The following is a 27,052-nucleotide window of genomic DNA, read 5'->3' on the forward strand; positions in this document are numbered from 1 at the left end:
ACTGAATGGTCTGACAGGCTACAGTAACAATCAGTCCCGTGTGCTCTCTCGGAAACATCCATAAATTGAGTTTTCGTTTTGAAAGGTGGGGAGGAGGGTCAATGCCGGGAGCCATTTATAGACAAAAAGAGCAGGGAGAGAGAAAGAGCATACACAACTTGACATATCCTTTTTAGTTTGTCCAAACGTGCAAGTACAACCAGGAGTGCACGAACAGAAAAACGCAAAATTAGAGCACCAGAGTTCGGAAAGGATATCAACACTGAAGAAAACCAGACACATGCCATTTCTATAAATAACACTACATAAGACAGTGGTAAGTTAACTCTCCACATGCTTCCAAGATTTTGGAAACTTGTTGTAAGAGCCAAGTTGATAAGTCATGCTCAGTTTATGCAAACCATTAAAACAATTTTTTTAATAGGTTACATAACTGACAAAATCTTTTTTTTTCTCTTTATCAGTTACATTTTAAGACGTGTGTACTTTTGTGGCATAAGGAAACTTTGTAAATGTCAAGATTAACTGCGTTTTCTTAAAGCTTGAATTGTGCTTTTTATATAGCCGATTAGCCTAATCAGATAGTTTTGGGCGTATTCTCATTTTATGTATTTATTTAAAATAGCATGTCAAAGTAATAATGCTCCAATGCAATAATGAGCATTACAGTATAGTTTATTAATTATGACCTTTTACAACTTATATAGGCAATTATCAGTGGTCTCAAGTGCGCGCGGTGTTTTTTCCTTTAGGAAACTGAAGTGCACAGTGAGCTCTAAGCACGCGGTAGCAACTGCAGCCAGTGTGAAGGAAACAGCTGTGTGTGTGTGTGTGTGTGTGTGTGTGTGTGTGTGTGTGTGTGTGTGTGTGTGTGTGTGAGCGTCATTGCTTTCTGTGGAAGGCTGCGTTTGACCTTTTGAGACTTCATCTTCTTGGGTGGAAGCATTTCATCATAGATCGTCAGCTAACAAAAATATGTTTTTAAGAACGTTTTGCTAATGTTCATTGTGTTTTAAGTTGAAAAACAGAAAAAAAAACATTGAAAACAATGTTTCTGAACGTCTTTTTCTTAAATGTGTTTTTATTGTTTTTTAATTCTTGGTTAGGCCTATGCAAACATTAAGGGAACATTCCGTTTTATCATTTTGCAAACATTATGGGAACATAAAACATTACTTCTCTGAACATTCTGAAACAACAGTAATTTAGAAAAATACTAGATGAACATCAAACTTAAACAATGTCTAAATAATGTGTTTGTGCTAATGTTTTGAGAACAATATTAAAGAATGTTCGTCATACCTTGACGGAACGCTATTCAAAATTCTGAGAATGATCTCTGTTAGCTGGGGTTGCACAAGTTACACTTTTTAATTGTTAATTAGGGAAATACTTGTGTACGGAGACCCTAAAGGGACATGGTGATGGAAAAATATATTGAATGCAAGCAATGCAGAGTTTCTTTTACTTTATAGTATTGCTGTCGTTTTTATATTTTTAGAAATCCCAGAGCAAGCATGGAAAATCTGAGAAATCCTTTTACTGTGTGGAAAAATTAGGTCTTGGGGTTAAGTTGCACCAGGGAAATAAAATATTTGTATTCAAGGTCAAGACTACAAATTACAACAAGAATACAGATATATTGTGCTCCTCATCAGTAAGCGAGTCATATATTGATTCAGTAGCCACTCCGTTGTGTTCATTCAGTGAATGATTCGTCAGTTTGATTCAAACCAGGAACTCCTGAGTTTGTGCATTTGCTGAATTCTGAACAGTATATTACTACTCTTTCTGCCATAGAAAGATATGGTTAACGTTCTACGAGTAGTATAGGCTACTAGTATGCAGTTCCGAATTCAGCAACTGACTCATACCAATGGTTTGAATTTGAATCAGACTAAACAGGTCACGCTTTATGTAGAGCAGTGCAGGGATCACTGCTTGGTTCTGCCACATATTTGTGGTGTTTCATGTCAGAAATATGTCAGAAATATGTAAATGCAAGTTACGCTATCAATGAACTTGTTCAGAATTTACTTGACTCATAATTTCTTTTTACTAAAGCAATTGAAATTGCAACGTTTTTGTCTGTAGATCCTGTATATCAGTAAAAGGTGCATGTTTGGTTTAGTTATTTTAAAAGGCATAACTCTAACAGGGAAAAAAATGCTTTTTCTGTTTGAATGGAACTCAATGGAGGACATTTAGTATGCTGAATAAACATTTGTACAGAAACAGTTAATCACTTATGAAATTGACTGCCTGTCTACTATTCTTCAATATGTCTGCCAATCAATATTATTTTTGGTGTTTACAGTTATATTTGGATATTATCACAAAAAATGGATGAGTTATAATTTTTTTCTGACATTACTGTTAATATACTGCTCCTACTAATGGTAATGATCTGGTTCGGATATACTGTTCAACATGATCCAAGTTCATATGAGTGTTACAGCAATGTTTATTCTATGTGTTGCTGAAATCAGATAAGATGCCCATGGTGTGCCATGACGGTCTGTGACTATTTCTGGTGTCAACAGGTCAGGGGGTGTGTGGACATGTGCTCTATGGATAATAAAAATACTTCAGCCTCTTTTATCCATGTGACGAGGACAAGTATAAAAAGCGGAGTTCAGAACATAAACAGATATAAATCACATGTAAACTCCCAGATTGCAATTATTTAGGTGACAGACACTTGAACTTCGTCCTAAATCAGTCTCCCATTTCATTTTGCAAGATAAATGTGTGCTGTTCAAGAATGTGCTTAACAAAGAGGACACGTTCTGACATAAACTTGTAACAGTTCTGTTTCTTATGATATTCTTATCTTAAATTCACATTTGTGGTCTTCAGTACACGTTCAGGCATGAATGAGTCTCAGATGCAGGCTGCTTGTTTTCATTAATGTTTTGTGTATAAAACCCAAGTAGGGTCTGAAAGAGTAGATCACTAAAGACTTGGACAGAAGTGTTAAATTGCATGTAACACTCAATCCTTTTTTGTTGTTGTGCAAATAAATTTGTTCTTGTCTTTGTACAGTATGGTCAAATTTATTTTGTCATGCCAAACATTTTTAAAGGATTAATATGGATCTGAACAATTTTTGGCCTTTTACTTAACATTTGCATATTGATTTTTCGGGAATACAATTCGACAAAAATAAATTAAGTTTAATAAATCATTATGCAGAGTACTTAAAGGTAGGGTAGGTAAAAACTTTGTTCCAAATTTGTTTAAACTTTCTTTATATATCAATACATAATTAAAATGTAAGTACTCTGAAAAAGAAAGTATGAAAATTGAGTGTCTGTAGACCTCTCACGACTGTTTTAAAGACAGCTCATTATTTCCATTCACTCCACCTTCTCCCTTCTGGGCTCTTTCCAAAGCCACGCCCCAAAACACATGAACGCGCCACGCCGACCGTCAGCTGAAAGGGGCATTATTTACCTGAGAAGAAGGAGCGGAGTGCATGTAGTGACATCATGTCAGAATCACATGTAATAAAAAATCTAACTTTATCATTATGAATATAAACAAATAAGATGTCTTTTAGTACTCACTATCAAGCTAGAATAACGATACTGGTAAAGTTTAAAATACACACACAACACAGTGTCTACGACACACACAGATACAAGATAAAAGCATCAGTAAACATAGGTAGAGAATATAAAAACAAACCGCGGAAATAAACGTGCAGGTAAAGTTCCCGGTGAACATGGTAAAAGAGTTTAGACTGAGGGTTGTAGCTAAAGCTGACTTAGTTCTAAAAAAAGTTCCTGGATGCGGTGTACTAGCTTTTACACATGCATTTTGTTATCTAAAGTTACATTTTGCGAAATTCAACACGACAGCGATCAACTTGAGCTAAGCATATTGACTATTTATCATCTCTACTAATGGCTCGCTTAGTGTATAACATTGTAACTTTATGCTAAGTAATGTTATGTTAGCTATATTAGGCAGCTACGTGTGCTAGTGATACATGCTTCATGAAAACATAAACCAAAAAAATGTATAATCAAAATGAAAGATTACCTGTCCAGCAGAAATACAGCCTCATGAACTCCTCAAATCAAACGGGTGCGCCAGGGTTGCCAGGTTTTCACAACAAAATCCGCCCAATTGCTACTCAAAGCTAGCCCAAAACAAGCCCAATCGTGTTTGGGGCATTTGGGGGGTAAAATATGTGCCTTTTTGGTAGGGCTGCCTGCTAAAATTCGCAAATCCCGGGGCAAAATATCACATAATTGGGGTCGCTTCAACCCGCGGACATGAAAAACAGCCCGCGGCAACAGTGTTGAAGTAGCCCGACTTGGCAACACTGGGGTGCGCGCATGTGGGCAGATCCTGTAGCAAAAGCGGTGGTAGCCATGGTAGCGAGAGAGAGTGACAGGCGCCCAAGCCAATCACTTGTTTCGGCCCGAACGAAAATAATGAGCGGTGTTTATTGCAGATTAAAAAGTCTAGAGTCACTCGATTTTTATACTCTCTTTTTCAGAGTACTTACATTTTAATTATGTATTGACATATAAAGAAAGTTTAAACAAATTTGGACAAAAGTGTTTTAGATCATTCTTACCTACCCTACCTTTAATAAACCACATGTGGATGATGTTAGATTAAACAAACTCTTTTTGATTGGATCCAGATTAGGGCCGCGCAATATATCGAAATTATCGCAATATATCGCAAATGTTCATATCGCGATATACATATCGCAATGGCACGCAATATCTGAATGATTTTAATAGGCTACTTCAACATTGTGAAAAGTGTACGTTTTAGGTTGACGCATATAGCAGAGAATAGACTGGGCACACGACTGTTACTTATGTGACTTGCTTGACATTAAAAAGAGTTATTAAACACAATAACTTGCAAAAAACAACTCCTTGCAGTCTTGCGCTGTCTGCTGTCTGACACACACACCGAAACGTGCACACAAGCCGCCTCTCTGAAAGCGTGTGATCCCTTCAGTTCTGTTTCGTGCCTTGTTACACACTCAAACTGTCAAATACACACACTGTAATGTCAAAATGACTGACGAGTGTTTATGTAAACACAGCCGGTTATGCTTTAAGTGAATGATATCAGTTGGGGAAAGAAACCGAATGTGTGTCAATAGGATCCGTGCATTAGGTCTTAAAGTGACAGTACACTAATACAGTAAACCTGCTAATACAGTAAACCTGCTAATACAGCAAACCTGCTAATACAGCAAACCTGCTAATACAGCAAACCTGCCGCTGTCTGTCAAACAACAAAAGAACAAGAGAAAATCACTCAGTGCTCTTGGCTGAATAACCTTTGTAGCTTTATTATGTATCAGTGTATATTTAATTCATGTGAAGACTACTGTTTTTAGTTCTTATTTTTAATAACAAAGATATATTAAAATAACAAAAATAATGGTCCACCCCTAGTTCAGGTGTCTTTGTTTATCTGGATGTTCTTGATGTTAAGTTTTAGATTGATATAACTATATATATTACCTAGTCAAGCAAAGAGTTTTTGGTATTTAAATATTGGCATTACATTTTTTGTTTGTTTACATTGATGTTAAAATTTTATTGTCAGATTTGTGACATTAGTTTTTGCTAAAACACTGCTGGTCACTTTCAGAAGTTGTAGTGATGCTTTCTTTTCCCAGAAAGAATGTGAAACACATAAATGGTATCAGTCTTATTTCTTAAATAATTTTTTTAATATAATTTAAATAGATTTAACACACTTAAAGCAATATCGTATCGCATATCAAATATCACATTATTTAACAAGGTATTGCATATCGCATTTTTCTTCAATATTGCACAGCCCTAATATAGATTTATGTTCCTCCACTTACAGGCAATTAAATGTATTCATTAATGTAGCCCAAAGCAAATACAAATTCAGTACACTTCCATTTTACAAAATTAAACTTATGGTATATACAACCCCATAAGTTGGGACATTTTGTAAAATGAAATAAAAAAAATAAAGAATCTGTGGTTTGTTAATTCTCTTTAACCTTTATTTAACTGACAAAATTACAAAGAAAAGAAAAGATTTCTCAATTGCATTTTGTAAATATAAACACATTTTGATTTTGATGGCTACAACACACTCCAAAAATGTTGGGACAGAGGCAAAATAAAAGTGAAAAGATTATAGAATAGCTAAGTTAAGCTGTTTTGAAACAGTCCACAATTAGCAGGTGAATTGGTAATAGGTGAGGGTATTGTGATTGGGAATAAAAGGAGCATCCACCGAAGACTCAGTCATTACCAGTAAAGATGGGTCATGGCTTACCACTTTGCGCCACATTTCATGTGAGAGTTGTCAAACAAAAAAAACATCACATTTCTCAATGTAAAATGTCTAAGTATTTAGGTCTTTCACCATCTGTCATACATAATTTTGTGACTAGATTCAGGGAATCCAGATAAATCTCAGTCTGTGTAGGGCAAAGCAGGAAACCTCAGAAAAAACTTCAGAAAACCGTTGTCACTTAACAGTCTGCCACTGCATGAAGAAATGCAACTTGAATTTCTGTTACGCAAAGAGAAAGCTGTACATCTGTACAATGTAGAGATGCCGGCGAGTTCTCTGTCCCCAAGCTCATCTCAGATGGTCCAAAAGATAGTGGAAACGTTTGTGGTGGTCAGATGAATCCACGTTTTAGCTTGATTTTGGGATAAAAAAAGACAATGAGTTCTCAGTCCCAAAGACGAAAGGGACCATCCAGATTTTCATCAGCGACAGGTGCAAAAGCAAACATCTGTCATGGTATGGGGGTGCATCAGTGCAAACAACATGGATGTGTGATATGTGTGAAGGTACCACTGACGTGGAGGCATAGATTGGGATTTTACAGATACATTTAATGGCATCAAGATGACATCTTTCCTGGGAAGCAAGACAATGCCAGGCAGGCCTCATTTTGCACATGCTAAAACAGTGGTTTCTTAGACATCGTTGAAGGGATGTGCCTGACTGCCTGCCTGCAGTCCAGATCTGTCTCTTAGTGAAATTGAATGGCCCATCATGAAAATGAGAATTAGACAATGATGACCACAGACTGTTGAACAGCTATCTTGTATCAGGCGAGATTGGGCAAAAATTCCACTTGCAAAACTGCAACAATTAGTATCCTCAATTCCCAAATGTTTTAAAAGTGTAATTAAAAGGAAAGGTGATGGGACACAGTGGTAAACATGCCTCTGTCCCATCTTTTATACTTAAAAAATACAATAATGGTGTCCTGTGAAAACATTGGAAATCTTTTCTTTGTACTTTTGTCAGTTAAATAAAGGTTAAAGAGAATTAACAAATCACAGATTTTTAGATTTTATTGCATTTTACAAAATGTCCCAACTTTTCTGGAAATGGTGTTGTAATGAAATTAAGTGTTCAAATGTTGAACACTTCTAATGCTGCCTCTTCTGTTGTAGTTTTGTATTTATGAATAGTCCTGTTCTGAATGTACAGTATTGAATTGTTGTATTACAATCATATAAACTTGATCCTTATTTCTGGTTTCTTTCATTCTCCAGTGCAATGGCTCCGTCACTCTCGCAGGCCTACAGGAGGCGCTGGTGGATGGCTGTCACGTCAATCATAGAAAACCTGCTCTTCTCTGCTGTATTGTTGGGTTGGGGTTCCCTCCTTATCATGCTGAAGAATGAGGGCTTCTACTCACATCTGTGTTCAGGTATGATTAGAACTCACAGGCACAGTCTTTCGCTGAGTTGTTACTAGCTGTTTTACGAAACAGCAACATGAAGAGCTTTAACGTATTTGACTATTTATTTCTTCCTCTGATACTATAAGAGAATGTCACAGAGAGTCACACTAACTTGAGTTTAACGGAGCCGACGGTTTGGCTGAGCTGTATTGAACAGGAGGAGATTCTGAATCTGGGCTTTACGATTGGCTCGTTCATCATCAGTGCAGCTACTCTGCCACTTGGTGTCCTGATGGACAAGTTTGGGCCACGTCCAATCAGATTGTTTGGCAGGTGAGAGATATGCAGCTATCAGTTTAAAACGTGTGAATTTCCTCAAAACCAATGCAGAACGTTGGCTTGACTCTAAGTTTGAAGGTGTTCATCTGCAGCATGTCTGCTACATATGAACATGATATTCTATATGAATATCCATCACTCACCCTGTAACCCACATCACGGTCACTTCCTCCAAATCTCTGTTTTTATGTAGTGCGTGTTTTGCATTCTCCATGGCTTTGATTGCAGTCACATCTTATAATCCAAAAGGTCAGTAGTAATGCTTCTTTATGCTTATTTTATTGTTAAGTGAACATTCAGAACCAAAGTACTATGCAGACAAAAACATATTCCATAGAAATAATAAATAATTTTATATAAAGTGGGGCAAAAAAGTATTTAGTCAGCCATCAATTGTGCAAGTTCTCCCACTTAAAAAGATGAGAGAGGCCAGTAATTTTCATCATAGGTACACTTCAACTATGAGAGACAGAATGAGAATGCTTTGTTGGCAATGACAGAGGTCAAACGTTTTCTGTAAGTCTCCACAAGGTTTTTACACACTGGTAGTTTGGCCCATTCCTCCATGCAGATCTCCTCTAGAGCAGTGATGTTTTGGGGCTGTCGCTGGGCAACACGGATTTTCAACTCCCTCCAAAGATTTTCTATGGGGTTGAGATCTGGAGACTGGCTAGGCCACTCCAGGACCTTGAAATGCTTCTTACGAAGCCACTCCTTCGTTGCCCGGGCGGTGTGTTTGGGATCATTGTCATGCTGAAAGACCCAGCCACGTTTCATCTTCAATGCCCTTGCTGATAGAAGGAGGTTTTTACTCAAAATCTCACGATACATGGCCCCATTCATTCTTTCCTTTACACGGATCAGTCGTCCTGGTCCCTTTGCAGAAAACAGCCCCAAAGCATGATGTTTCCACCCCCATGCTTCACAGTAGGTTTGGTGTTCTTTGGATGCAACTCAGTATTCTTTCTCCTCCAAACACGACAAGTTAAGTTTTTACCAAAAAGTTATATTTTGGTTTCATCTGACCATATGACATTCTCCCAATCCTCTTCTGGATCATCCAAATGCTCTCTAGGAAACTTCAGACAGGCCCGGACATGTACTGGCTTAAGCAGGGGGACACGTCTGGCACTGCAGGATTTGAGTCCCTGGCGGCGTAGTGTGTTACTGATGGTAGCCTTTGTTACTTTGGTCCCAGCTCTCTGCAGGTCATTCACTAGGTCCCCCCTTGTGGTTCTGGGATTTTTGCTCACCGTTCTTGTGATCATTTTGACCCCACGGGGTGAGATCTTGAGTGGAGCCCCAGATCGAGGGAGATTATCAGTGATCTTGTTTGTCTTCCATTTTCTAATAATATCTCCCACAGTTGATTTCTTCACACCAAGCTTCTTACCTATTGCAGATTCAGTTTTCCCAGCCTGGCGCTGGTCTACAATTTTGTTTCTGGTGTCCTTTGACAGCTCTTTGGTCTTGGCCATAGTGTAGTTTGGAGTCTGACTGTTTGAGGTTGTGGACAGGTGTCTTTTATACTGAACGAGTTCAAACAGGTGCCATTAATACAGGTAACGAGTGGAGGACAGAGGAGCCTCTTAAAGAAGAAGTTACAGGTCTGTGAGAGCCAGAAATCTTGCTTTTTTTGTCGGTGACCGAATACTTATTTTCCACCATAATTTGCAAATAAATTCTTGAAAAATCAGACAATGCGATTTTCTGATTTTTTTTCTCATTCTGTCTCTCATAGTTGAAGTGTACCTATGAAGAAAATTACAGGCCTCTCTCATCTTTTTAAGTAGGAGAACTTGCACAATTGGTGGCTGACTAAATACTTTTTTGCCCCACTGTATATATTTATACTCTAAAAATGCTGGGTTGTTTTATCATCAAATATGAACAAACCCAGCCATGGGGTTAAAAATTACCCAACGGTTGGGTTCGTCTATATGTGACCCACATTTGGCTTTAAACAACTCAGTATTTTTTAGAGTATACATGGTTGTGGTCAGAATTATTGACACCCCTGGTAAATATGATCAAAGATGGCTGAAAAAAATAAATCTGCATTGTTTATCCTTTTGATCTTTCATTCAAAAAATTCACAGAAATCTAACCTTTCATTGAATTAAAAGAATTTAAAGTGGGGGGAAACTCACATTATGAAATAAATGTTTTTTTTTTCCAAAAAGGTTGGCCATAATTATTGGCACCCTTTTAATAAATACGTTTTGCAACCTCCTTTTGCCAAGATAACAGCTCTGAGTCTAATCCTATAATGCCTGGTGAGTTTGGAGAACACCTGACAAGAGATCAGAGACCATTCCTCCATAAAGAATCTCTCCAGATCCTTCAGATTCCCAGCTCCATGTTGGTGCTTCTTCTCTTCAATTCACCCCTCTCATTTCCTGTAGAGTTCGTGTCAGGGGACTGGGATGGCCATGGCAGAAGCTTCATTTTGGGCTCAGTGACACATTTCTGTATTGATTTTGATGTTTATTTGGATCGTTGTCCTGATGGAAGATCCAACCATGGACCATTATAAGATTTCTAGCAGAGGCGGTCAGGTTTAGATTTTTTAATCTGTTGGTATTTGATAGAATCCATAATACCATGTAACTGAAGACGTTTAGGACCTCCAGCAAAAAAATATGCCCACAACATTACAGAGCCAGCAGCATATTTAACCATGGCCATGGGGTACTTTTTATCCCTGTTAGCACAAAACCCATCTGATGGGTTTGCTGCTAAAAAATGCTCTCTTTTTTTTCATCTGACCACAGAACCAGGTCCCTTTTGAAATTCCAGTCGTGTCTGACAACTGAATATGCTGGAGTTTGTTTTTTGGATGAGCGAGAAGGATTTATCTTGAAACCCTCCCAAACAACATGTGGTGATGTAGGGGTTGGGGTTGTTTGATTTTTTTAGGCTTTCTGACCCCAAGACTCAACCAATCTCCGCAATTTAAAATCTGTGATCCTTGGAGAGTCTTTGGCCACTCAAACTTTCCTCCTCACCTTGCATTAAGACAATAGAGACACACGTCCTCTTCCAAGCAGATTCAGAACATCTTTAGTTGTTTGGAACTTTTTAATTATTGCCCTGATGGTGGAAATGGGGATTTTCTTACAGCCACTTTCTATTTTGTGAAGCTCAACAATCTTTTGATGCACATCAGAACTATATTCTTTAGTTTTACTTATTGTGATGGATGATTAAGGGAATTTGGCAAATTTTTGGGACGAAAGATCAAAAGGATAAACAATGCAGATTTATTTTTTACAACCATCTTTGATCATATTTACCAGGGGTGCCAATAATTCTGACCACAACTGTATATATATATGTATATATGTATGTATATGTGTGTATTTATATATGAATGTACGTATACATTTGTATATATGTATTTATTGCTACATAATTCCACAGTCTATAATTAGTGAATCTGTATTTTTAATGTTTGATAAGTAATGAAAGCATTGTTTCTGCTTTCCCTCAAAGTGTTATCAGCTCTCATATTTATTGCTGTTTCCATGAATGGGTTTGGAGGAATCTGTCTAACCTTCACTTCGCTGACAGTAAGACACACTTACACATGTTCACAGAAATATAAAATACACAATAAAAATACTTACTTACATCTACATTTTCACTCAGCTATATGGTGTTATATGATAATTGTTATACTGCATATATACCAAGATAACTATGGTAACGATAACGATGCAAAGTTGCCATTCAGCTGTTCTATATTCTGAGGTCCTCTTGAAGTTTGAATGTGTTTGGGTACATTCTTATATCCTGAGCACTGTTTGTTTTTGGGTGGTGGTCATGTTGACACTCAACTCTGTATTGGTGTTTAATTGTGTGTGTTTGTCCATATACACAACTGGTCAAAAGATTGCAATAATTAAGACTTTTTAATGTTCTTAAAAAAAGTATTTTATGCTCACCAAGCTGCATTTATTTGATGAAAAATACAGTAAAAACTGCAATATTGTGAAATCATTATTACAATTTAAAATAATGTTTTCTCTTCTAATATATTAATATATTCAGCAAATCTGAATTTTCAGCATCATTACTCCAGTCTTCGGTGTAACATGATCGTTCAGATCTAATATGCTGATTTGGCCTTTAAGAAACAGTTCCTATTATTATTAATGTTGAAATCAGTTTTTATGTGGACATTTTTTTTTTCAGGATTCTTTGATGAATAGAAAGTTAAAAAACAGCATTATGAAACATAAATCTTTTATAACATTGTGTCTTTACTGTCACTTTTGTGTATCAACTGTCACAACTGTGTATCACAGTTTCCACAAAAATATTAAGCAGCACAACTGTTTCAATATTTATGATAATAAGAAATGTTTCTTGCATATCAAAATGATTTCTGAAGGATCATGTGGCACTGAAGACTGGAGTAATGATGCTGAAAATTCAGCGTCGTCATCACAGGATTAAATTACATTTATATATTCAGATACTTTAAATTGTAGTATTTTACAATATTGCTGTTTTACTGTATTTTTGATCAAATAATCCAAAAATAATTGGTGAACATAAGAGACTGTGATCGGAAATTGCTCCTCATTACACACAATCGAAACACGTGTTTGCTTTCTTTCTTGTTCTGCATGGAAGAGCTGCACTACTCTTGCATGTCTTTTGCTGATCACTTCAGTGCTGCACATGTTTTCCATCCCCTCACTCTACATTTTTGGCATGCTGATCAGCCAATCACAGCACAGATCCGTCTTCACGCCCTCAACTCCGCCAAGCCCACCTTCTCCCAACAAACACACATTAACATGCACTGTCCTTGCTTTCTCTCACGTGTCTGTTTCTCTCATGTGCGTATGTCCCCCTTATTTTTACAATATCAAAAACAATTGTGCAAAACTAATCTTACATAATCTATTATATATAAATGGACCATAGATTTATTATTATAATTAATCTAGATTATATTTCATATTTGTACTTAATGTCAACCCAAAATTCACAACCAATACTTCCATAATCCAATGTAGTTTTGAGTACAACAGCATATTCAACAAGCAAAAATGTATGACGGGAATTGATTTTAATCCATGTGGATTTGATTTGAGAATGAAAAGAGTTTTGGTAGCTTTGTAAAACTGTGCATGACTTTTAAATGTGCCAGATTATTTGCCAATTAGATCATTTTGTCTTATAGACATGCAAACATTGCCACAATGTTCCCTTTTGGCATATCAACCTCGCTGAACTCTTCCTCCCACCTCCCATATCTTCTCTCTGTGTGTCTGTGCTCTTTGTGAATTTACTGCTGTCGTGTCCTAGCCGTCAAATTTCATAGTTCCATGCTGACACATACACACACACACACACACACACACACACACACACACACACACACACACACACACACACACACGCACGTCCTGAATTGAACTTAAAGACCTGAATCAGGTCATAAACACTGCATAATGTAAACAAAGTAGCAAAAGGCTGTTTAAATAGTTTCAGATGGAGTATAGCATGCCACACTGAAGGACATGTCAGCTTCCTGAAAGTATTTCATTTCAACAGACTATTTATATGATAAAATTGTAGGGTTATATTTAAGAGCTGGTTATTAACTTTTTCTCATTGACAGCCTCTTGCCATGCCACTTGTTTGTGTTTTTGTCAGTTTAAATAGGGTTATCTGACTTTGTTTGTGTTCTGTTTGCTGTGTTTGTTTGTTTGTGTGTGTGTGTGTGTGTGTGTGTGTGCGTGCGTGCGTGCGTGCGTGCGTGCGTGCGTGCGTGTGTGTTTATCTGAGTGCTAGAGCATTGTTGGCACAGCAGCACAGGAATATCCTTAGGTCATCATTTTATTATGGCTGTTGCTACCTGTGCTTCATAACCCACAAATGTTTTATGATATACCAAGCAACTCAAATAAATCTGGGGACTTTTGATTTAAATTTAGAAAAAAAGAAAGACGGGCAGAATGGTTGATAAATGACAAATGATTGCAACCCATGCAGAGACATATATGCCAGATTTTTATTATTATTATTATTATTATTTATAATTACATATCAAATAATTATATGATACCAATAATAATACATAAATAAAATAATATAAAATATGTATTTACTAAATGTACTACATATATATATTATATAAATATATAAATACCTATAATTATATGTTGTATGATATATAATTACCAATTATATTTAACTATTAAATTAATAAAATAATATACATTTATTGATTGATTGATTGATTAAATGTACTACATATAATTATTTATATAATAATTATATTTAAATAATAATAAATAAATGACATAGCATATAAATGATTTATTTCTATATAATTTATTTCTACTTGCCTCTTGTATCTTTTTATAAGCAGTAGCAAACACCCACTTAAAGGGATAGTTCACCCAAAACTGAAAAATTCTGTCATTAATTACTCACCTCATGTCGTTCCAAACCCGTAAGACCTTCGTTCATCATCGGAACACAAATGAAGATATTTTTGATGAAATCCGAGAGCTTTCTGACCTCTCCATAGACAGCTATTTAATTAAGACTTTCAAGTTCCAGAAAGGTAGTAAAGACATCGTTAAAATAGTCAATGTGACTACAGTGGTTCAATCTTAATTTTATGAAGCACAGAGAATACTTTTTGTGTGCAAAAACAAATAAAATTATTCAACAATTTTGTTCTAGCCTGTGCCAGTGCCCTACACAGTTGACGTTGTAAATACAGTGCAGCTCCCGTGCATGCATCGTGATGCTCATGCGCATCGGCTGCCATAGATCTCGAGAGCAATTGCACTATTTACAACGTAAATGCGTTGAGTCACAGGCTAGAATGAAATTGTTGAAAAAAGTCGTTATTTTTGTATGTTTTTGCGCACAAAAAGTATTTTCGTCGCTTCATTAAATTAAGGTTGAACAGCTGTAGTCACATGGACTATTTTAATTATGTTTTTAATACCTTTCTGGACCTTGAAAGTGTTAATTAAATAGCTGTCTATGGAGGAGCCTGAGAGGTCTCGGATTTCATCAAACACATCTCCATTTGTGTTCTGAAGATGAACGAAGGTCTTACAGTTTTGGAATGACATGAGGGTAAGTAATTAATGACAGAATTTTACTTTTTGGGTGAACTATCCCTTTAGGTTGTGTAAATCTTAAGATGGTATAGAGAGGTGCTGTTAGTCTGAAAGGCTATAACCTAACAAGAGGAGCTGTGTCTTCAAATGTTGGCTATTTCAAACTTCTAGCTCCTAATGCTCTCTAGTGGCAACAGACAAACATTACAGTTTGAATACATATATTAGTTCATTCATTTATGATTCTCTCTTCTTGATTGATTTTCTCAGTTGCCAAATATGTTTGGAAATGTGCGCTCTACAATTCTTTCTCTCATGATTGGCTCATATGCCTCCTCTGCTGTCACCTTCCCTGGAGTCAAGGTAGAGTTTTTTTTTTTAATACAAACCACCAACACTTAAAACGACAGAAATGCAAAGGATTTAGACATTATGTTCAAAGACTTTTCTCCTGCAACACAACTTTTGAACCAACATTTGCTCTCTCTGTCTTGTCCTTTAGCTGATCTATGATGCGGGCGTATCGTTTTCTGTGATCTTCTGGTTATGGGGAGGGTTTGCCTGCCTCGTCTTCCTCAACTGCTTCATTAATTGGCCGGGAGAATCTTTTCCTGGCCCTGAGGACATCAGATACACGTCAGTACTTGTCCAATACATAGATCATATGCCCAAAAATATTCGGACACCTAAACATTGCACCTATGCTTTATTTGAACAGTTTAATTTAATTTCAAAATGTGTATAAAATTTGACATTAAGCAGCACAATTGATAATAAGAAATGTTTCTTAAAGACCAAATCAGCATATTAGAATGAGAACAGAAGAATACAATATATATTACACAAGCTATACAGAAATAATTGTGTTGTTATTGTAAAATTCTCTGTTTCTTTTTATTTCATAGTACAATGGTGAAATTGAGAGGTGAAGAAGTGGAGCATACTATGACTGACACTCTTGTGACTCGTAAGGAGCAAGAGTTGACCAAAAAACAACCTTCTGCTGATGAAACACCCAGCGATGGAACAGTAGCAGAGAACCAGGGTAAGTCTCACAAACACACTGTCTACAAAAATGACAAAGTTATAGGATTATAAAAAATAACAAAATCCTGATGTTATCAATGTTTGTGTGACAGCAGGACCCCCTCCTTTTCGTCGTTCTGTGTGCTCACCTATTTTCCTGTGGAGTATCATCACTATGGCGATGACCCAGCTCCGTGTCATTTTTTTCATGGGTGCCATGAATAAGATGTTGGAGTTCCTGGTTACCCATGGGGACCCTAACCGTGAGCATCAGCTAAATATTTGAGTCATTTGATTTAATGAAATTGAAAAATGTGTAATAAAAAGATATGCTCTTTTAAATGTGTTTATGTAACTTTGCTCAACACCTGATGGGTAAATGTAATGAGCAAAAGCTTACTGACTTATGCTATAGTTTTGCAGGAGCATGTGTTTGTGGGTGGGTGTTTGTAAGTGGGTAGTAAACATAGTTTTATATTGCACTATTTTCTACCGCCTGTTTGTGTCTGTTTTAGCCTCAGAGGAGTTGCAGAAGGAGGCAGAGGACCAAGGTGAGAAAAATAGTTATTTTCACCTAAACATTATACATTTATTTTGGTTTTGGAACAAACAGTGGCCCTACAAAGTGTTTGGACACTTACGACACACTTAATGTGTGAATGATATTGCACTAGATAACAAAATATCAAACCAGATAGTAATTATTTTTGAAGGACACTTTTCAGGCGAGACATTTCACACAAAAAAGTTTGTTGACCTTGACACCAGTTGGTAAAAGTTTCAAAATGGCTAGGGCACGAGCACCGATGGTGTGAGGACCCTATTGGAATTGCTCGGTCTATTATTATTATTCAAATATACATCATATTTGGTCAGTCTAATCTAAAGGCCTTGGTGATGGGTCTTGAGTTTTTGCTGAAGGGCGTGTCTGTGGCGGCTAGACAAAGTCTGATGTTTTGCCATGACATAGGAAGCTGTTGTAAGTCAGGCATACAATGCCCGATCTGCCCCAAACTTCACATGTTTGATAAGAGTCCTGGCCTGAAGACATCTACATGCCAATATTCAGTTAGTCATAGCACCACCTGCTGGCAAGAGGAAATGGCATGCTTTACACTGTAATTCACTCCCAGAAACACATTTAAATATGCCACGAAGTACCAAACATGCTAAAAACACGTTAAATCATGCAACACTTGGTGCTAATGTTTGGGATTTAACGCCACAAAACAGGAAGTTGTTGTAACTCAGGCATACAATGTCCGATCTGCCGTTCACATGTTTGATAAAAGAGCTGGCCTGAAGACATCTACACGCCAATATTCAGTTATAGTCAAAGCGCCACCTGCTGGCAGCAGGAAGTGTGGCACATCGAAGTGACTGCCATATTTCTCCTATATTTACCACTATTCACTATTTTCCCAAGGCCACCAGATTTTTTCCCCATATTTTTTGGTCTCTGTGAGGAAAACAGCTTATAAATCTTACAAAGTGATGTTTCAGAAATGTTTCTGTGATGGGTAGGTTTAGGGGTATAGGGTTAGTGTAAGGGGATAGGATATACAGTTTGGACAGTATAAAAACCATTACGTCTATGGAAAGTCCCCACAAAACATGGAAACCCAACGTGTGTGTGTGTGTGTGTGTGTGTGTTTTATAGTGGGTCTCTACTCGTCCATCTTTGGCACTCTTCAGCTGCTCTGCCTTTTGTCCTGTCCTCTGATTGGCTACATCATGGACTGGAGAATGAAGGAGTGTGAGGACATGGTGAATTCAGCCGAGGGAGAAAAAAGGTGAAGGTGGAGAAAGTGAAATGTTGAATTACTTTGATATGTCAGTGACATGGTTACATTTACCCTCTCATTGTTTTCTTCAGTCCAACTGGGCCTCCAAAGAGGGACAAAAAGATCCAAAAACTCACTAATGCCATCAGAGCTTTCATCTTTACTAATATACTGCTAGTCATTTTCGGCATCATCTCCCTCATAGACAATCTACCCATACAGGTTAGACAAATTTTTTTTAGGGTGCACTTTATTTTAAAGTTTGTGCACTTACGTGTACTTGCAGTTTACTTAAGAAAGTACTGGGTAATATACGGTAACTAGAGGGGTTAAGGTTAGGTTTAGGGGTAGGTTCAGGGTTACCCAGTTATTGCAATTACTAATATGTACGTAGTATGTACATGGGGAACAGGACTGTAAAAAAAAAAAAAGTGCTATCAACATTTATTTTGAATCCCAGATTTTCAATGTGGTATCATTTATTTGGTTTAAGACTATTTGGTTTATTATCTAATGCATTGTAGCAGTAAAGGTAACAGTGAATATAATATCAGTATTCTGTGGCAACATTATTCTGGGAAGCGCTTTAATTGCAAATGTATGTATTTATTATAATTTATATAACCTGCAAAATGTTATATCTTATATTATTAATTTAATTTGATTTAATTAATTTGGGATCCCAGATTTTATGTGGTCTATCATTTTTTTGACCTCGCTGTGGTTATGCTGCAAAACAAATATTTTCTGTTAATTATTATATTTCTCTTTTTTCAGGTGGTGTCTTTTATTCTTCACACTGCAGTTCGAGGTTTTATTCACTCCTGCTGTGGTGGGCTCTATGCTGCTGTGTGAGTTTTACTTATCAAAATCCCCTAGATTTTTTGAGCTGCTTAAAGGTGAAACAACCTAACAATATGCTTGCATGAAGATTGGGCTAATAATTCCTGCTAAAAAGCAGAAATGAAGGAAAGGAATTATTCAAATTAGTGCTAATTTAGTATCACTAATATACTAGTAGAGTCTTTGCTAATATTTGAATTAGATTTTCTATTTTCATTTTTGTAAATTAGTTGTGTATTTTTTTTATATATCTATATAGTATTTGTTAGTTTTACGGTTTATTTTATTTTAAATATTACTGTAAAAAGGGCTCAGTAAGTTGGATATGTATAATATTTGCTATTTGTTTTATCTTCAAGCTGTTTCTTTGTGTATTTAGCTACCCAACCAATCACTTTGGCACTCTGACGGGCTTGCAGTCCATGATCAGTGCTGTGTTTGCCCTCCTGCAACAACCACTCTTCATGTGGATGTTGGGACCATTGAAGGGTGATCCTTACTGGGTGAGACAAACATTGTTGAGTGTAATACACTGTTGGAAACTCAGAAGCGAAGACCAGGACTTGGATGTATCTTCAGCAGGATTCTTTATTGAGAACACGTGCTGTCAGTAGTTGCAGTCCATCAAGTCTACTAAGGCAGTATACATTGTAGTTTATATAGATTTTAGGGTGCAGAGGAGACAAAGCAAATGGGTGACGACCTTAAAGGAACACTCCAATTTTTTTGAAAATAGGCTCATTTTCCAACTCCCCTAAAGTTAAACAGTTGAGTTTTATCGTTTTTGAATGCATTTAACCGATACAGGGCTCTCAAGTTTCCAACTGAGTTCAGAGTGACATTTTGGCGACGGCGGCAGGGGTTTGGTTGGGGACGGGGTTCTGATCTAATTCTGATCTAATAACAATTCGTACAAATAAAAACATATTTAATTCAACATTTCTTAGTGTGTGTGTGTGTGTGTGTGTGTGTGTGTGTGTGTGTGAGAGAGAGAGAGAGAGAGAGAGAGAGAGAGAGAGAGAGAGAGAGAGAGAGAGAGAGAGAGAGAGAGAGAGAGAAATGTGAAAACATTTGGCCTAGGCTATTTCATTATATTTTATCCAGACAATGCATAGTAGGCTATTAATTATTGCATGTGTCTATTTTAAAGATGTCAGGGAGGAGGCAAATGGCAAATTAATATTTCATAATTTGGAATATGTCGTTTTCTTCTGAATTAGAACTAAATCAATTGTCAGAATAAGCTGCTGAAATTCACAAACTCTGGTCAAACTGTTGGCTTACCAATTTACCAGCTGCCTGGACACATATATTCCCCAGCAAATATGAGATGACTTACTGTCAGGGCTCGACATTAAGCCTGTTCACGTGCTTGTCCTTCGGATAAGTAAATCTGTCACTCACTTGGCCGGGTAAAACATTTGCTTGTCCAGAAAGAAAAAAATATATATAAATTTGTGTGTGTTGTAAATATAATTTATTCTGAAGCAATATTGTATGTAGCTTATTATAGGCCTAGACTACTTGTTCTGAGCAGGTGTTGTCAGTGAACAGGCTGTAAAACTGTTGGCTAAGTTACAGACACTCATAAAAAACTGATGCTGATTGTTTGGGAAACATTCTCTAGCAGCAATCAAATTCTCATTGTTTGTGTCAATTTGTTGAAACATTAAAACAAGAGATTATGACTTACTCTGTGCTCAAAGTGATGCTCAGAGCTCCAGTGGTTTCCTCTGTCAGTGAGGATGATGGTGAACAATTCCAGGATGCTTTTTTTTTCATTGGTTGTTGCGTTAAATCTTACCCAGATACATTAGTGCTATTTTCTGATTGGCTATTGTGTAGCCTCTTTTTTTTTTGATTGGCTGATAGGTGGCAGGGGAGACGCGCTTTCCTGCCCGGTTCCATAGAGAGAGCTGCGCGCCAGATACATTTTGGGCGCTGCGGCATATTAAATATATGATAAATAGTTTTTCTGCGTGATTAATACAATGTGTGGCGGGAGTGCGTGACAAAAGGCCGAAATGAGTGACTGTCATGCTCAATGCGTGACACTTGAGAGCCCTGCGATCTCTGGGTCTGGCGGTAGCACTTTTAGCATAGCTTAGCATAGATCATTGAATCTGATTAAACCGTTAGCATCTCGCTCAAAAAAATGACCAAAGAGTTTCGATATTTTTCCTATTTAAAACTTGAGTCTTCTGTAGTTACATTGTGTACTTAGACCGATGGAAAATGAAAAGTTGCGATTTTTAGGCCGATATGGCTAGGAACTTTACTCTCATTCCTGCGTAGTAATCAAGGAACTTTGCTGCCGTACCATGGGTGCAGCGGCGCAATGATATTACGCAGCGCCTGAAAATAGGCTAACTTCCGTCAACATAACCAACGTGACAACCTGCTTGCACAGAGAGTGTGCTGGGGACTATTTGCAGGCTATGTGCATAATATCATTGCGCTGCTGCACCCATTGTACGACAGCACAGTTCCTTGATTATTACGCGGGAATGAGAGTATAGTTCCTAGCCATATCGGCCTAGAAAATCACAACTTTTCATTTTCCGTCGGTCTTAGTACACAATGTAACTACAGAAGAGTCAAGTTTTAAATAGGACAAATATTGAAAACTCTTTGGTCATTTTTTTCAGTGAGATGCTAACGGTCTAATCAGATTAAATCATCTATGCTAAACTATGCTAAAAGAGCTACCACCAGACCCAGAGATCGGCTGAATGGATTTGAAAACGGTAAAACTTAACTGTTTAACTTTAGGGGAGTTGGAAAATGAGCCTATTTTCAAAAAAAGTGGAGTGTTCCTTTAACGTTTAAACAAAGCATGCAAATGAAGTATCTAGGTAAAGAGACCTGCCCCAGACTCTAGAGTGTCACCAGTCCTAATCCAATCAGCATAAAGATTAAAAAATGGGACAGGGCCTCCAAGAGCCATTAAAGATAAAAAGTGAGATTCTCAGTAATCTGGCTCATTTGACTTATAATAAACAGAACAAGAACTGACAGAAAACTCGTTGGAAACTTTACTTATAACGGAATAATGAATCTGATGTCATCATCTTTACCTTAAATGCTAAATACAATGTGCTTCCCTTAGTTTTAAACAGATTCTTAAATTTGTAATCCCACACCATTCATGTGTGTGGCAAATGTGTATTTATATATATATGTGACACTTTTTGAATCAACAGATCAACTTGGGCCTGCTTCTGTTCTCATTGGTTGGATTCTTGCTGCCAGGATACCTCTTCTACCATCAGAGACAGCTTATGAAGGAGAAGGCAGCGCGTGATAGTCTGTCAGCTCAGGAGAGCGTCAGCCTCAACCAAACAAATGATTCTTCAAAATATCAAACCAACGGGAACGTCTGAGCTGGAAAACATTTATGGAATCGTATGTGAATTATCACTGTTCAGTAAAGACTTGACAAATATAAATCTGTATCAAAAATCGTGCAAAAGTGCAATTCAAAGTATCAATCATGGCTTTGACTGTGTGACTGGGCAGGATGTATTTTCAATTATTTTATTATCACCTGCTTTACGTTGACTTGTAGAGCAAATTGACAGACAAAATGAAAGGATGCCACAATGAGTATTTTGTTAGTTAACCTTAAAAGACGTTTGTCTGTCTTAAAATCTCATCATCATTTACAGTATTTTCGTGGTTGCACCAAACAAAAACTTTATGCTAGGACCTAAAATATGTTGTTTGGCTGCGGAAACAGTTTTCTTCATTATTATTACAGTGACACTTTGTAATGTCCAGTAAAATGGTAGTAAAACAACAAGGAGGGGTTAAATATCGCCAAAAGCATCTAAACTTCCTTCCACAAAGCACTTCCTGCCTCGTCAATTTTGTTCTAGTTAGTATGAAATCAAAGTACTTTTCAATACTTGTTCACTGTGTTATTGTGCATAATTTATCAGTGCATGTTATACCAAAGACAATCATTTTGTGTTTAATAATCTTTAAGAAAAACTTGGAAACTTGACCTTCAGTCGGTCAAAAAGCCTTCTCAAACTTCTGTCAGAGGTTTCACAATTGAATGTAAACTCATATTTTACCATGATATGATCATCAGTATGTATGTGCAGGTCACAGACATATTCACATTCATTAGTATGAATAGTCACTATTTTTTAAATAATGTTCGCCATTTAGTGGAATTCTGCTGTATGGGTAAACCTCATCTCCCATCAAGTCTCAGGGCAGGTAAATGAGGCAGGTTTTCATTTTTAATGCTCATTTTACCTTGACATGGATAATTTGAATTTTAAACCTGTAGATCTTTTCATTGTAGGTTCTCAATAGCTTTTTATGCCATCCCACTCTGACTTAACTCGATGGACATGTGACAAATGGTAAATACAAACAAGTCTTTTTATTGCAGATGCCCGGTTTTGCACTATATTCTGTTTTAAAAGTACTGTTCTGTATGTTACAGAGCTGTAATCGTAGTCTCAAAGTTTCAATGATTCTAGTGATTTGTCAACATAATGGTGCTTGCATTGTGCTCATGACTGTAAATATGCCTGAATGGGAAAAAAAAAAAATCAAATAAATACAAAGATTGTGTCACAAATGAGCCCATTCTCGGCTGATTGTTTTATTTGTAAAAAAAAGTTTTTTTTTTTAAAAGTTGCATGAAAAATGTTCCATTATTCATCAAACTCATAAATAGATACAGAGGCACTTAGACACTTACAAATGTAACAGATATGATGGTTTACCAGGTACATTATGTAACAATATACTCTGACACATATATACACACACAAATCTGACTCTCGCTATAACTGCAACATTAAATCTGACTTCCCATAAAGCCCAATTTTCCAGCTTGTGCAACTCCTTTAATTCCTGGATTTTCTGCCATCGAGACGATTCTTATCTCAAACTGCTGCTGCCGCTGGGCTGAGCTCCAGTCATGCCTGGGTGATCTGGACTATGGCGATTCTGAAAAAAAGACAAATAATATAATAATAGTAATAATATTATATATATTTTTTTGTATTTATTGGAAGATATCGGGTGTACTATTGACTAAATTATTAATGTATGAACAAATCAAAAAGTTGAGGCTCAGTAAGTAAAAAAATACTTTGATTCAGAAAAGACTCATTAAATTGATCAAAAGTTACAGTAAAGACATTTATAATCTTACAAAATATTTACATTTCAAATAGATGCCGTTCTGATGAACTTTGTTTTCACAAAAAAATTAAGAAACTGTTTTCAACATTGATAGTTTTTTAACCACCAAATCTGCATATTAGAATGATTTCTGAAGGATCATGTGACACTGAATACTGGAGTTATGATGCTGAAAATTCAGCTTTGTCATCACAGGAATAAATTACAGTTACAATATTACTGATTTTACTGTATTTTTTATCCAAAAAAAATGCAGCCTTGAAGACTTCATTCAAAAACCCCAAAACTTTTGAATGAAGAAGAACTATAAAATAAGTCCATTTGTAACATGTATTTTTATGCAAAGTGTATAACAACTCCAATTAACCTTCTTTTTCTTCTTATCTTTCTTCTTTTTCTTTCTGTCCGGATCATCGTCCTTCTTTTTCTTCTTCTTCTTATGATCTGAATCTGATGGAGTTTCTGTGGTAAAGAAGTGAGATTAACAGTCAATATGTAAGAAAGCAAATGTTCATCTCTTTGTGTGTTTTGTGTGGGACAGTCACCTGGTGGTAAGGGATCCTGAGGCCGGTGATGTTTATGTTTGTGTTTGTTCTTCTTCTTCGGCGGTTGAATGTGCATCAGTCTGTATTGCTCTGGCAACTTTGGCAGAAGAGAGAGACACATAAAACATGCATGCAAACAGCAATATATGATTGACCCTCATAACCATTCGCTACCAATACTAAAAATGATATAGACAAATCTCAGAGTACAGTCAAAGCAGAGGTAACAGCAGTTACACTTGCCTCCCTGAATGAAAAAGAGTCCTTCTTTTGCCTCTCTCATACACACACAAACACACACACTTACAGGGCCGGTGTGCAGCCTGAAGCCGGTGAGCATGACCCCAGTGAGAGGACTGAAAGAGTTGTTGCACACTGGCGGCTTCTCAATGAGAGAGCGCAGAGAGCTGTTGTCCTGAATGCCTGGGCTGTCGATCATACCTGGAATCCAGATCCAGAAGGATCAAAAAACAATGTTGTTTCAACACCGGCTACAACTGGACTACGGTTTCTTTTTCCCTTTTTTTCAGAACTGCTCTAGAATCATGAAAGTATGGTGAAAATATGCATACACACCAGGAAGCTCTGGAAGAAAATTGCTGAGTTTCTCCTTCACCTTCTTTCCGCAGAACTTGTTATAAGCGTGCTCCAGGTTGTAGTGTGTGATGAGATTAGTGTGTCCCGTCAGCTCATTCTCCACTGTCAAGAAGATATGAGGGGGTTAATAGGTTCACAAAGGGGATCAAAACAGCTCTATAGACTCTAAATGTACCACTACCACTACAGGTGTTACTCTGGCAAAATACCCTAGATCAGTAGTTCTCAGCTTTTTTGACTTCAAAGCTGATGGGTTTTCATCTGCTGTAATGACAACGTTTTGTTTTCCAAAAGTGTCAATACATTTCAATAAGTACTTAAAACAATCAAATTTAAAATAATTAAATGTCTGAACAAAAATTTTCCAGAAGTTTTAAGTGCTGAATTTTCTTCAGGGTTCAAAAAATTTGGAAATGGGAGGGGGAAAAGTCTATGGCTGTATCCGAAATTGAGTACTTTCCTACTATATAGTGTGCGAAAAACAGTATATGACAAAATAAGTGTTTCCAAATGCACAGTAGGCCTACTCATTAAAGAGTAGGCAAAAAGTACCTGGATGACCTACTTCTTCCGGCAAGATTCTGAAGTGTGCATACGATGGACACTTTACTATCCCATGAGGCCACGGGAGATGATTTGTGAATTGAAGTGAAGCAACTCTCCGACTCTTTTTAACCAATGAATTTACATCAATTTTCCAGTCGTTTGAGATTTACTGGATAAAGAAAATGATTTAAAAAAATATTTTTTACCTACAATTTCTACCCGATAAAATAGTTTAGAGCTTGTAACGAGAAATTATACATAATGTATATTTATTATAAAAAAAAGGGCATTCTAGATTAAATTAATCTACATGACTCACAGGTCAAGAAAGAAATCACACTTTAAAAATGAGGCTTCCTCATATATCCAGGTTTTTCAAGACCGTGGGAATCCTGTTTTCCAGTTGTTGAGGGTTTAATATATATATTTGAGTTGTTTTAGTTTATTTTCAAGCTTGCTTTGTCTTATTTTAAGTCATCTTGGAAGTTTGCTGAGGTCCCCAAGTGGGCCTAATATGCGATTTATGTGAATTCTCTCAGCTGCTTAATATTGTTACGAGGGTCTTGCATAATGACATATATTTCTTACATAAGTACTATATGGTATATCTCATACCATCACAGTTGGTATTAATAACGGTGAAAGCATCCCTAGCACCAAGGCATAGTTAACTATATGGTATCATAATTACCGTAAGTACAGTACCTAAACGTACCACTGTAAAACTATGTTTTGGACGTGGTACCACGGTATTCTTTGAAGTACTTTGTAAATACCATGGCACAAGAATACGATAATCATTCAGTACTGGTGATCGGTATTACGATACCATTTACTCGCTGGTATAACTGACACAGTCATTTATATCAATACTATAGCGAAAATTAAAAACATAAAAGAGGTTCTCACTTGGCAGTTCTCGCAGCAGGTAAAAGGGCTCGTTCATTGCGGAGGGTTTTCTGATCGGACCCCCTTCATCCACCATCTGATTCGGGAAACACATCGGGCCCAAATTTTGGGGTACCTGAGGTTTCCCAGATCCAAAGCCCAGGGCAGAAGGTCCTGCTGGACCCTGGGAATCAGGCTGACCATACAGTGAGGAGAAGATTTCTGTCATGTTGACAAAACTACCCTACGATGGTGTTATTATTGTGTGGACGTTTGTATGGGGTTTTACTATTGCTGTGAACGTCCCTGACGTTCTGTTGACAATTGCTTCCGGTTGTTCTTGCACCTTGGGGAAAGTTACCGTAATTGATCAAGTACGTGCACACGCTCGTATTGTGACCAGTTCCTACATCTGACTAAATAGACTCACATAAGGCGTCCTTAAATGCATGATATTGTTTAATACGGCACTTTAATTGCATAAATAATTATGAACAAGGAGATAAACAATGAATGTTTGTGTCAGTGACGCATGTC

At 36.9% G+C, this 27,052-nt stretch overlaps 2 protein-coding genes across 3 annotated transcripts; one reads left to right on the top strand and one right to left on the bottom strand.

Annotated features, from left to right (window-relative positions):
* Positions 1-23,374, top strand: slc43a1b (solute carrier family 43 member 1b). Of its 2 annotated transcripts, none has more exons than XM_079811417.1 (15): positions 1-316; positions 7,548-7,705; positions 7,825-8,011; positions 8,211-8,266; positions 11,513-11,589; positions 15,388-15,480; positions 15,620-15,753; positions 16,023-16,162; positions 16,260-16,406; positions 16,659-16,694; positions 17,804-17,936; positions 18,020-18,149; positions 18,705-18,778; positions 19,150-19,273; positions 21,974-23,374. In XM_079811417.1, exons 2-15 carry the CDS (start codon positions 7,552-7,554, stop codon positions 22,151-22,153), a joined length of 1,665 nt encoding a protein of 554 aa, XP_079667543.1. In that variant the 5' UTR covers positions 1-316; positions 7,548-7,551; the 3' UTR covers positions 22,154-23,374. The 2 variants fall into 2 exon arrangements, with proteins under 2 accessions (XP_079667543.1, XP_079667542.1); XM_079811416.1 differs by having other exon boundaries at positions 26-316; positions 16,257-16,406.
* med19b (mediator complex subunit 19b) lies at positions 23,357-26,862 on the bottom strand. Its single transcript, XM_079811418.1, has 6 exons — positions 26,537-26,862; positions 25,061-25,183; positions 24,792-24,925; positions 24,485-24,581; positions 24,307-24,401; positions 23,357-23,741 (listed from the first exon to the last, which is right to left on the bottom strand). The coding sequence occupies exons 1-6, from the start codon at positions 26,742-26,744 to the stop codon at positions 23,673-23,675; spliced, it is 726 nt and encodes a 241-aa protein (XP_079667544.1). The 5' UTR covers positions 26,745-26,862; the 3' UTR covers positions 23,357-23,672.
* Positions 26,863-27,052: the final 190 nt, after the last annotated feature.

Source organism: Gobio gobio (genome assembly GCF_949357685.1).
Source record: "Gobio gobio genome assembly, chromosome: 3".
NCBI lineage: Eukaryota > Metazoa > Chordata > Actinopteri > Cypriniformes > Gobionidae > Gobio > Gobio gobio.

What these genes read in the sequence shown, in the direction of transcription:
- med19b (XM_079811418.1), bottom strand. Translation starts at nt 26,744, where the DNA reads ATGACAGAAATCTTCTCCTCACTGTATGGTCAGCCTGATTCCCAGGGT. An exon ending in CCTGCTGCGAGAACTGCCAA is followed by an intron (nt 25,184 to 26,536) that starts GTGAGAACCTCT and finishes TCTTCTTGACAG; the next exon opens with TGGAGAATGAGCTGACGGGA. An exon ending in TCAGGCTGCACACCGGCCCT is followed by an intron (nt 24,582 to 24,791) that starts GTAAGTGTGTGT and finishes CTTCTGCCAAAG; the next exon opens with TTGCCAGAGCAATACAGACT.
- slc43a1b (XM_079811416.1), top strand. Translation starts at nt 7,552, where the DNA reads ATGGCTCCGTCACTCTCGCAGGCCTACAGGAGGCGCTGGTGGATGGCT. An exon ending in TCAGCCGAGGGAGAAAAAAG is followed by an intron (nt 17,937 to 18,019) that starts GTGAAGGTGGAG and finishes TGTTTTCTTCAG; the next exon opens with TCCAACTGGGCCTCCAAAGA. An exon ending in TAGACAATCTACCCATACAG is followed by an intron (nt 18,150 to 18,704) that starts GTTAGACAAATT and finishes CTCTTTTTTCAG; the next exon opens with GTGGTGTCTTTTATTCTTCA.